The sequence below is a fragment of the Brachyhypopomus gauderio genome, chromosome 12, assembly GCF_052324685.1.
Source record: "Brachyhypopomus gauderio isolate BG-103 chromosome 12, BGAUD_0.2, whole genome shotgun sequence".
Taxonomy (NCBI): Eukaryota; Metazoa; Chordata; class Actinopteri; order Gymnotiformes; family Hypopomidae; genus Brachyhypopomus; species Brachyhypopomus gauderio.
This window is the reverse complement of record NC_135222.1, coordinates 905,001-917,500: the sequence shown is the minus strand read 5'-3', so window position 1 is coordinate 917,500 and position 12,500 is coordinate 905,001. Positions and strand designations below refer to the sequence as shown.

General features: G+C 47.6%; 1 protein-coding gene across 2 annotated transcripts in view; it reads right to left on the bottom strand.

Moving 5' to 3' along the window:
- The window catches only part of ncanb (neurocan b), a 92,517-nt gene that overhangs the window by 47,954 nt on the left and 32,063 nt on the right, over window positions 1-12,500 (bottom strand). For both annotated transcript variants that reach the window (XM_077024215.1, XM_077024216.1), the window contains exons 3-7: window positions 5,795-6,187; window positions 3,371-3,545; window positions 2,375-2,502; window positions 1,126-1,419; window positions 1-663 (exon numbers count right to left, since the gene is read on the bottom strand). The exon at window positions 1-663 is cut by the window's left edge and continues 87 nt beyond it. In XM_077024215.1, coding sequence (XP_076880330.1) covers window positions 1-663; window positions 1,126-1,419; window positions 2,375-2,502; window positions 3,371-3,545; window positions 5,795-6,187 — 1,653 coding nt within the window. The remainder of the gene's footprint in view (window positions 664-1,125; window positions 1,420-2,374; window positions 2,503-3,370; window positions 3,546-5,794; window positions 6,188-12,500) is intronic.

Here is a 12,500-nt window from a genome sequence, read left to right as displayed (position 1 = left end):
TCTCCTTCTCCTGCTCCAAAAGTTCTTCCTCCAAGTATGTTGTGGAGGGGCTGGTTGACGGTTCCACAATCTCAAGTTCCTGGATAGCATTATCAGCACTTCCTTTAGACCTTCTAAATCCACCAATCGGCTTCATCCTGGCCCGTGTGGCTTCCTCTGAGGTTTCTTTTGTTAGGCTTGACCCAGCTGAAGGGGCGTCTGTGGGTCTGTTCCCTGTCCAGTACGCCAAGGGCCTCATGACCGAGTTCACAAAGTTGAAGAGCACGCTGTTGCTGGTTTGTGCTTGTGTGGATGAAGATGGTGTGGCCAATGAAGGATCTGGAGAAATGCTGAGGCTCTCGTCTGGTTCCTCTCTCGCTGAGCCCCCCAGGAGGTCTATCTGGTTCTCCGGAGCAGTCGGAGATGCATCTTTGGAGGCTTCTCCTCCCCAGCGTGCTGACCTATCTCCGGGCCTGAGATGGATCACCACATGCTCCTCAGAAATCTCAGAGGACTCGTTGTCTGCAATGGAGTTGAACTCCTCCTTATCCAGGTCTACTAGGCCGGTCCAGGTGGAGGGTTGTGGGAAGGCACTGTTTGGCTGAAGATGTGTCCAGTCGTCGGTGTCATTCATGTTCATGGTCTCTGCCGTGTGTAGGAGAGCTTCCGCTTCACTCTGTTTCCCTTTAAAACACAGTCATATGGTTGTTGTCATTACTGCTCCGTCTTCCCCCTCCATAATGCTACCATAAAAGAACTTAGTTCGCTCCCATGTTGGGCAGCAATAACTTCATGATGTACAAAAAGCAAATCCATAAACCACAAGTCACACAGTGAGACCTTCTTTTAAAACTTATTTAAATAAACTACAAATAATTAATGCAGTCCTCTTGTTATTTATCTAAAATACGTTTGAGAACCGTCTCTTTGTACTGCAACGGTATTCAATAATTTACATGATATTATTATTAATGTATACTATAAAAATGCTATCATTGTTCTTATGTGAGAGAATTCTTCATGACCTCTCTGAGTACAGTGTGTGGGTGCAGCCGGCTCCAGCAAAGTAAGATCTAACACGGTGGGGGGTGAGAGGGGGGGGTGCACTCTCACTCACACACAGACGACTGTGCTCCGACTGCATACCTCGATAGCAGTAGGCATCGAAGAGGTCGCCGGTGTCCGGGAAGCCGGTGCGGTCGGGGTTGTGGTAGAGGGTCCGCACGCCCGGGCCGTCCCCACCGCAGTTACGACGCGGCTGGTTGATGGGGTACCTGACACTGCCGTCGGCCAGCCACCCCGGGTCACATCGGTCCAGACCCGCTTGCCAGGCGAGGAAAAGCTGCCCCACCGTGGACAGCTGAGCCCCCAGCGTGTGGCAATGAGTGCTCGCCGTGGCCAGACTCAGCTTCTCCGGCACGCTGGTGTGGAACACCTCGCCTAGGACAGAGCGGACAGAGGTCGGATGTGGGCTGGGGGTAGCAAGGAGCTCGGGAGAGGTGTGAGCGAGGATGAAGAGAATTCCCCTTCTTAAAGATCCCGACCAAAATCTTTCAGTTTCAACCGTGCTATTGATATTTGCACAGATCTCCAAAATGTAAAACCATTATTTTCTAGTTTCTGATTGCACCCAAATGCATTTTGGTGCATGTTTGGTGAATCGGAGTAAATATTCTCCAGCTTGGTAAACAAGTAGCAAACCCCCTTCATAAATCCCTTCAATGGCAGAGAAAAATATTCAAAATATGATTTCTAGATAAACATTTCTCTTTGAAGGTATGGAATGGGATTTTACTGGTTTTAAATATTATTCCAGGAGCTACTAGCTGAAGTTAAACATTACCTGAGGATGATTCAAAGCAGATAATTTTGGCTTTTCTTTCATTTTTTTGATAAAATGCAGCCAGACACATCGTGCACTTGCTGAAAGCTATAAGCAATCGGTTTGAGACAAATAAAATCTTTTCACAAAAGGCTCTCTACAAAGCCAGAGTGGCATGCAGCACAGTGGCCATAATGCACTGAGCACTAAAGCTTAATAACTTCATTATTTCATTCGGCATCAATATTCTGCTCAGTGCAATTATTTAGTGGGTAAGTCTTTACTGTAGGAAAATATATATCCCACAGACCAAGTAGTCAGGGGGCTCTGTAGTAACCTGTGAATAGGACAATCTTGTTACAATGTACCCATTCTGGCATGAATAGTGGGGCAGGTCTGAAAAGATAGTGACCCAGTTTGACGCACAGCGCTGGGAGTTGGGTGAGGAGCAGGTACATGGAACGTGTGTGTCTGGGTCATGGCTCACACCTTCTCCCACGTAGTGGAGCTTTCAACGAGCAGTTGTTTGAGATCAGCGCTTGACAGAGCTGACCTACGCGATGGCAAACGCACCTTGCAGACGGTCGGCAAAACAGTAGACGTCGAACAGTTCCTCGGGGGCTCGCGTGCCATAATTTCTCACGCCAGGTGAGTCTTCTCTGTCGCCATAGCACCCGGGCCGTGGATACTGAATGGGATATCTGTGTACAGAAGTCCAAAGGAAATGACAGTTTCTTTCCAAGTAAAGGAGAGATGGAGAGACAAACACAGAGAGAGAGAGTGATAGAATAAGAGATATCCTCTACACTCAACTCTATCTGCACAATTACTCCACGAGAAATGAGGTGTAGGCTGAAGTCTTATTAAGAGGTATTGTCTAAAGTCTAATTAAGAGATATTGTCTAATGTCTAATTAAGAGGTATTGTAAAAGCTCTCCAGGGCTTCAGAGAACAATCGGAGAAAAGGCCTCATATTCATTTCCTAGGTATTGCAACCAGTTTCGTCAAACCATTAAAACGGCCCACTTTCACTCCAGTTACAAAACATCCGACATCTCAACAAACTTGCTGCATTAACTGTACATATGGGCAGACACTGATTTCCTGCCAAAATTCCTTAGGAGACGCGGCCCAATTAGAGCTCTTCCAGGCCACGGCGCTCAGTCTTGCCTTTTGAAAGCTGTTTTTCAGCTCATTTACTAATTGAGCGTACGTGGTTAGATGAACACCATGGCCACAGCTGTTAGATGCGATCACCAGCCTGACACTAAGGTGCTCGCTGCTATGATTAGACGTGGCTGAGGGCTCCGTCTGTAGTGGGATGGGGGGGTCGTACTGAGGGCTTAGAGGAGACAGCAAAAGCCGTCAGCTGAACATATCTTGTATACCTTATTGTTTTCCAAACCATGCAACAGAACTGTATTTAAGTATATACTCACTGCTATTTGAGTTGTGCTAGCTATGCAATAGCCATTTAAACTGATTTAGGACAGGGGACAACACAAATGAATCAACCTTTTGGATTTGTAGCCGTGGTATGACCATGGTGGTATGACCTCTTGACCTCACCTCACTGTCTGGTCAGAGAGCCAGCCTGCATCACAGTTGTCATATCCATCATCAAAAGTGGCCTGCAGGTGGGCGGGCGTGGCGACGACGGCCGAGTTCTCCACGCACACGCGCTCCGCCTCGGGGAAGGAGAGGGCGTATCGGTTCTGAGGGGCACGGTAATGGAACACCACCCCTGTGGAGGGCACGAGAACGATGGAGGTTTAGACCAGACATCCACCACACACTAGACACTCTCCACCAGACTTACAGCTCCATGTGCCCGTGTGTTTAGGTTAGGTGACTGCACAACACATCCTATCGAATTATGCAGAAGTTCGGTCCGTTGCGCTGCATGTTAACTACGGTAATGTTGCAAGGGCTTTTTTCATGGTCTCCCACCGCAGTCTCCTCTGTATCAGTCTCCACTCGCTGTCCTCCAGGAATAATACAAAGAGAGCGAGAGCACAGAAAGAACTACTGCAAAGGGGAAAGCGTCCCTGAGTGTGAAGTGTGCGCTGGAGACCAGGCGCCCACGTCCTGACCTGCGGGAGGCTTCTGCTCTGTTGTGCAGAGAAATAAGGATTGCTGTTGTTTTTTGAAGTGTCCATCTGCTATTCCCATAATGCATCAGCTAACATGGAGACTACCAATACCCCCCCCCCCCCCAACCCCCCATTTCGACCCGAGCATAAACTATTCTCTCTCAGCCACCTCTCTTAGCAATTCCCACCTCCAATCCCAGGAGAGCACACAAACATGAAAGGGTTGATGACAGGAAGACCAGGCTTGCATCTTCTAAGTGCTACTTTCATCTTTAGCAGCTCAAAATAGAGGGAGTGAAAGAATTCATAAGGCTGGAGTATATGTGTGTGTGTGTGAGAGAGAGAGAGAGAGAGAGAGCGAGAGAGAGAGAGAGAGAGAGAGAGAGAGATGGAGGGAGGTGTGGGGTGTGGCATTTCAGGTGGAATGCTTGAGGCGTTGCCTAGGAAAAAACAAGGCTCTATTCCTTTGAGGCGGGAGCCCGCCACACCATTCTCTTTTGTCTCTGTGGCAGTTTGCAGTGACAGACTCCCTCATAGACATGTGGGGTGGAGCAGCTCTTTCATTTTGCCTCCTGCTCTTCCCCGTCTCAGTCTGCTGCCTGCCCTGCCTCCATGTCCCTGGGAGGACAGCAGCTCTTCTGCAGAGACGCTCACACTCGATGGCACACGCTGCCGGAGACTTTATATGGGGCCTGCGGTCCACAGAGAGATCGCACAGTCTTGTTAAAAAAGAGGGTCACGGTTTGGCAGTCGTAATGCTTGTGAGCACGAGGGCAGATACCGAGAAAGCACTGCTGTATGCTGCTGACTGCCCTAATTAGCTCACAACAGTAGAGACCTTGCAATTAGAGTTCTACAGCAGACAAATAACACAAGAGGCACACCACCGTTCTGCTTATGCATGTTTATCCAGTTAACAATGGCATGAAGAAGCGTATGATGCCGACCGACTACAGACAAGCTGTAATTGTTGAAATACACTCTACTAACCAATATTCAATATTATCCTGACAGAGAGGAGTTCACTGTATTCAATGAGCCTTGATATTTACCTAAATTAGCACAATATTGATGTTTGCTGGAGATATTGATTTTTGTTAATTATTATGTTAGACTCTCTTTAAGTGTTCTGTGACTAGGAATTAGGACAAAGCTCCCTGGATTACAGACAAAGGGATAATGGCTTTTTTTCCTCCAGAAGGGGCTTTTTGCTATGTTAATCGATTCCTCAAACTGGGCGATTTCTTGAGCTCCTGGGCATTTTAAAATTCATGGAGGTTTGCTCCGCTTAGCCAATGAGTGCTGAATTTCTAATATCTTGGTTTAGTTTAGTTCAACAGTACTTTGGGTCAGTTTAGTTCATCCATGTGACCTTTCAGTCTTAGCAGTGTTACATGTTCCTAAAAGTGAGTTTATATGTTTTCAGCCGATGTCAGGTTTATAAATGTTGAAGTGGCATGAGCTGATTTGTGAATTAGCTTCTAGAAACGTTAAGGGAGCTTAGCCAAACGTGATTATACAGCATAGGGATGATTTCCATGACATACTGTATATTTCTGAGCAACCCTACAAAAAGCTATTAACAAAAAACACAGAACACAGATTGTACAGGTTTGTTGAAAACTCAGAAATACCAAAGATGAACACCATAACATGTACGTAGATTACCGCCACATAATTACAGTTATTTTACAGATTAAATTATCTCCAGTGGTCACTGCAATGTTTGTAAGTTTATTACAGCTTGACAATATGCCACATGACTATTAATCACTCAAATCAAGCCGGCTTTTACTGTAGGCAGAGGAGAAACCAAAGGTCAGAGGTGTCGTGTAAAGCCCAGCAGGTGTTCACTGGGCCAATGCTTCACGGGCGAAGACAGGTGTGAACGCTAGCTCACCTGTGACCTGAAGGGGGACTGTATCTTGTTCGTCGTTAATGCCCACCACCACCTCACAGCGGTACATGCCCGAGTCGCTGGATCGCAGGCCCCTCAGTGCCAGGCTGGCATTGTAGCGGTTTTCCGGGTAGCCGGGCAGGGTGACGCGTCCCTGAAAGGCCTTCTTCACTTTCACCACGTTGTCTTTGGCCACCAGTATGGACTGCTCCCTCTGCAGGCCGCCTGGCCCACGCTGGCCCCACACTTTGCTCCACTTGATGCGAGGAGGCTCGTGGGAGGGGCTCGGGCGTAGGGTGAAGACACAGGGCAGCACCGCGGTGCCCGACAGCGGCATTTGCACCGGCCGGTGGGTCACCTTCCTCATGTTCACCACAGTCTCACCCCACACCATGTCTGAGGAGAGAAGTATAGATAAATATACCAATGTAAATATCTGGTTTATCAATTTAAGAGGTAAATGCTCGCTCAACTGCATCTTTATTAGGAATAGCACACCAAGTAGGAATCCCAACTGTCCAACTGCAGCTCTGTTTGGCAAAGATTCCACAAAGTAATGGATGCATTCCTCTCAGATTTTGGTTCGTGATGACATGTTTTCAATATGTAATTGCTGTAGGTTTGTAAGCTGCACATGCTGTGAATCTTTTGTCCCATTCACATGCCAAAAGTTCTCTACTGGATACAGATCTGAAGTCTGGGAAAGCCACTGGACCCATGGTTCTGGTCATGGAGTCACTCTGAGATGGCGTGTGCTTTGTGACAATGTGCAATGCCACACTGGAAGTTATTATTAATATTTTGGTATTAAGGGGCACAAAATGTGCCAAGGAAACACGCTCCTCATTATTATACCAACAGCAGCAACCTGGATGTTTGGATCAGTGGATCCATAGCTTTCCTAATACCTCAAACCAGTATGACCAATGAACTCTGACCTCCCTCTCACAACCTTTTGTTTTTTAGTCATTTTGCAATAAGGCAGCAACAACAGACCAGCAACCACCAGTTTATAGTCCATCTCATGGAAGCACGATTCTCAGAACGTCTGCACCAAGACTTCAACATCTGCTGCTCCACATCATCTGAAGGTTTTGCTGTAACTCTGTTTCGTCATCTGACAACTTGTACGAAGGCCAATACGAAGGTGGTTATTCAAAGTACTATTTACAGCAAACACAGAAGGAAAGTTTATACAATAAACCTTGATTTTCTTCATATTAAGGACACAATCCCATGACCTGCCTAGACCTATTGTGGCCAAATCATCGATAGATAAACTTTTGTTAGACTACTGGCTAACACTGTTTCAGAAAGGAAGCAGGGATATCAGTGGTTTCTGCTCTAGCTTATCACAGAGATATACAATGATGATCTTCCAGGATCAATGAGCCTTGTGGAATAATGTATTTGGTAGTTTTGCTTCATGCCAGGATCCATAGGGCGCAGGATAAACCCAGTGACGCGAGACGCAAGTAAGTACACAACTCGGAGGACTCGCTGGCCTGGTAAAACTCCCTGGTGGCTGAAATAAGAGGGCATAATGGAAAAATTCATTAGGTGGCGGTGTGAAAAAGAGTCGTTGAAAGAATCACTGCACCTCAGGCCACCAGAGAACCAGACAGCGTTCGCAGTTGGACTTAAAAGCAAATTCCTATTATATACACTTTCCATTAGCGCCTATCGTAGCGTATAGCTCGAGCCTGAGCTGCACTGATTAAGGCAACCACTGCGATTCATTATATCATCTAAGTGGAGCCAAGGGTAGAAAAGAGACTCTGAAACCACCCCCGTCCTCGCATGGCAGAGGGAGAAAATGCAATTTTCACGCAGAATGAAGTATGTGAATGATGCACTGTGAGAGACCGGAGGGGGAGGGCCAGGCCGGTGAAATAGAGTGGGTACCGACTATCAGAGCGAGAGTATGAAAATTCAGTCATTGATTTATTTTCATTAGATATGGCTTTGTTTGGCACGTCCAGTGCAACCTTTATCTGATTTGATCCAACATAACGCCGGCAGTTTCACGGGAAATGGAAAGGAAGTGTCATCAGTGGCTCTCCATTCACTGTAATTAACCAGAGGCACTAGAAGAAAGGGACATCTCCACAGGGCTTTGTCCTCTGTTGACCAGCCCAACACCAGCAGTTGTTCGATAACAAAAACCTTTTCTTTCCATTCACTTCTACTTGCTGTGAACTGATATTTTTGCTGTATTTAAGCTGTACTGCTGTAAAATCTCAGCCACCAATTCAGGCTTACCGCCACTCTGACCAAGAAGTTTAAAATATAACTGGAGCTAGATACAAGGTGCCCCAGGACATTAAAAAGGCTGACATTTTAGCACCTATGCCTGACAGTCGTTTATTAATTTGATCTTGTCAGTGATTTGAGATGTTACGCTAAGTGCATAGAGGGGACATGGGGAAATTACAGCTACAGGTGTAAAAGAGTTCATTAAGCCTACAGGTGTAAAATACTTCATCACACCTACAGGAACTTCACACATACTTTAAAATTAAATGAAATATGTTTAATTTTATTCGTTTTGTTTTATTGTAAAACTTTGTCAAATCTGCCAAACAGTCCTCCATTCTGAATGTATGGCCTCTGATTCAAGCTATAACATTTCCTTCACCAGCAAGATCTCCATGTGCCATTACACAAACGATGACCTCCATGTGTGATTACACAAAGCATGCGCCACTGAACAGTCAGAGCTGCGCTTAAGCAAAGTCAAAGCCTCCAAAAGCCTTAACGTTGTAGCTGGTCATTTCTTCCAGTGGAGCTCCAGAACGCACATCTAGACGATTGGCGCTCAGAAGTTTGAAATGTTCCTGCAGACATCCGTTCCTCTGGGGGAGGATGCAGCGCTGGATGGATGTTCCTCGGGTCAGGGGTTGGGACAGAATCGCCACGTTGCGTTTGCAGTATATCTGCAGCAGCGATAATGGCGCCTGGTGAAATGGGCCTGTTCCTGAATTCGTGCAAAACCCCGCTATTCACGTAGGACAGGGCCAACACCTTCCCATAGCGGTCAGCAGCAATGTAAAGACACACATGGATCACGGTTAAAAAAAAAAAAAAAAAGCTTCAACGAGCCACTAAATCTGCTTCGTCTTGCATACTGTAAATGCGCACTGCGGTGGAAAGCGCTGCTTTGTAATGGCATCCGCGCTGACGTTTGGCTAGCGCGCGAGAGCCACTGCGTCCTCCGCCTAGCTGAGATAATGGAGGCACTCGTCTCTCCGGAGACGATGGAGAGTGGCTTCACTCCTCTAAGAGTGGCTAGAGAGGAGCACTCGTCGGCGTGTTTACAGGAGGACACAGCAGGTATTATAGCAGGGAGACTCACAGAGGGACGGAGTGAGACGAGCGTCGCAGGATTCTGCCAACCTGGTGTTTCACTTTTTATGATATTTTAATAAAAAATAAAAGTATATATTCAAAAAAACAACATCTTAGACTGATGTATTCTAATTACAACCAAGAAAACACATGCACAGCCATGTGCACGCGCACACACGCACACAAACGTGCATGCGCAAATACACTTGCACACACACTTACACACACACACAAATGCTCTCACACATATCTCTCTAAGGAATATCATTAGTGCTTTTCAAGCCTACTTTCACATGATCAAAATTCACATTTTGGAAGAGCATTACGATCACTCACTGTTAATGTTAGGCATGCCATAGTGGCTGTGACAAAGAAATATAGTATTTAGTACTTGAAAGTGCACTGCAGATGCAATTTAAAAAACATGCAAACAAGCAAAGACACACAAAAGCAGTTTCCCCATCCCATTTGCACTGGGGTTATTTTGCAGGCACAATTCAATTTGCTACCTTAAATCAGAAGAAATCAATTGTAGATACCTTTGTAGAAACCTAATCGTGACTTAAAGGAAGCTGGTTAAGATGACTTTATTCCCACATGATTCAAAATGAATGGGGCCAGCAGAACCATATTATAGCAGGTATACCAAATCTGCATTTAGATGGAAGTGTTTTTCCAAGCTAAACCCTCCAGAGACCCTCCCTTTGTCTGGGAATCTGACCATTTTTTCTCCTCTCTTTTGCTCCAAATGAGGTTTAATCAAAACAAACAAGCTAAAATATTTAGGCACTATGAGGGGGTGTTACATCTCTGTGTGGGTAGCAACGAAAGAGAAGATAAACAGATAAATAAATAGAAAACAGACAGAGAGAGGGAAAGAGGGAGGGAGAGAGAGAGAAAGAGAGCAAGCTGTAAAACCAATGAAGCATCCTTGTTGTATTGTGGTTATCGTGATGATTGACATTTGTTGTTCTGTATTTGTTGAAATGTAGCCATTATGTGCCCAAAGCTGTGCACATGCACATGCATGCGTACACACACACACACACACACACACACACGCATGCACACAAATGCACACACGCACACGCACACACATACACACGCACACACACACACATACACACACACATACGCACGCACACACACACACACACACACACATGCATGCACACATGCATGCACACACATGCACGCACACACACATACACACACACACACACACACACATATGCGCACACACGCATGCACGCACGCGCACACACACACACACACACGTGGCCATGTCTCTTTCTAATATCTTTCCTCTGTTTCTCCTCTCGTCTCTATTCTAACACGCTCCTCACTGACGCCGTCCACACAGCCAACATAGAGTGGGCTCTGCTCACAGCACATGTTATGAGCAGTCACTTCATTATCGTGGACATTTTTAGTCCATTGATGACCTTGGGGTTTTCTATTATTTCAGAACGCCGAGCAAAGAAGGTACGCTCCTTGAAAAAGATCACAGTGTGAAAACAGATGAACTGTAAGCACAGGCAGCGTGACATGGCCAGGGCAGTTGGGTCAATACTGCGTCAATGCTGCAATGAACTCGTGGATATGTGCAGAGTACGAACCGCCCTTTGCCCTCTTGCTATAATATGAAGAGAAAAGGCTTTCAACACAATAGTCCCCTAAACACACAGACTGCGACGTGTCGAGGAAGCAATCTGTACGTGTTAGACCCCTGCTAATACGTGCCTTAATGATTACCATGGCAACAAAGGTATGGCTAGCAACAAAGGGGAATAAAAAAACCTTCGGGTGGGGGGTGGGGCGACTGGTCTTGGGGGAGGTTGTGGTGTAGCATTCCATCTGTGACAGTAAAATTATTACGGAGGGACTGCAGTGTGTGCTCTTCTGTGTTGCCTCCCTCAGAGGGGCACTTGTTTACGAGCTAACTGCCTGGGGAGAGGAGAGCCCCTTTATTTCCACGCTTTCCTGAGCTCCGGTGCCGTGCAGCAGGGCCCGGGGCCTGTCCCGCAGCCGCTGGGACGATTAACGTAAAAACCAGCCCCGTCGGTTTACCTGAGCGGCCGGGTGAGGCCTCAGGTGGCGTGTGCAGCTGTGCGGGTGAACAGCGGGGGGGGGGGGGGGGGGGGGGGGGGGGGGGGGGGAGCGGCGTCAGGACCGCACTCGTCCCGGTAGGAACGCTGGCTTCTGGACCCTCCTCCCCCGGGGGCCACCAGCTCCATCACTATTAACCGAGGCGTCTCTCATCTGCCCGCGTGCGCACCGGGCTCCCAGGATGCATCCGTGACTAATTTCCTCCACTGTGTCGGGTAATGGCACATTTATCAGGGCTGGCACAGGGCTGCAGTCTGCCTTTCTCACCCGTTGAAATAGTCCCTCCGTCTGCCTTTCCTCTCTCCACACCCCCCCACCCCCATCACCTCCTGTCACCCATTTCCATATTCGTTCCCAAACGGAGGTTCAGAGACGGAAGGGTAGCACATCTTAGGGAATACCTGGAATGCTCAGGGTGATGGAGAAGGCATAATTTACTCTGCAGGCACGCCGTGGCCTCTCGTAGTCAAGGCGAGGGGCAGAAAACTGAATTCCTCATGTAAATTTTTTCCTCGTCATGCCAAAAAGCTCGCACTCTTTCAGCAGAGCGAAAGCTAGCTTATTCCGGCATTGTCGAGACTCTGGCTTGTTACGAGGGGCTGCTGCCTCAGAAGAGAGACCGTGTGACCGTCCTGTTCGGGGCCTCTGGCCAGATTCCTTTGTTTATCCCACCATACGGCCCACGCAATGGCTACAGATGGACGCAGATAGGGCAGTGAGCCGGGGGGGCCGGGTGAGGGACCCGGGCTGTCGCAGGCTGGAGTGCACCAGACTGGCCGGCCCCAGGCCCTGCAGCCCACTGATAAGAGCCAGGGCTGGCCTGGGATCAGCAGAGGCCGCCCTGCTAGACAGCTCAGTGGACCCAGCGCTGCCTAAGCCAGCTGACACAGGAGCTGTGTGTGCGCGGAAGGTGTGTAGTGAAAAACCCTTGGACACTCTTCCATAACACTGACGGCATTAGCTTCAAACCAGAGAGTGTAGTAGTGGATTACATGGGGGTTCGTGTCACTGCACAAGGAACTCCCTCTCTGTCTCTCTCCGTCTCTCTCTCAAAAAAAATCTAGGCTTGAGTCAGCCGCTTAGATCCTCTACAGTTAATGTCACTCCACGTGGAGCGTGTGTTCTTTCTCTCCTACTGTATCTCATGGTTTAGTGAGCACACCCACAGGAGCGGATGGGAGCAATATCAGCGCAGCTGATGAGAGGCGCTTATAAGAATTACGGTGAGCAACGACACGGCTTTTGGTACCAA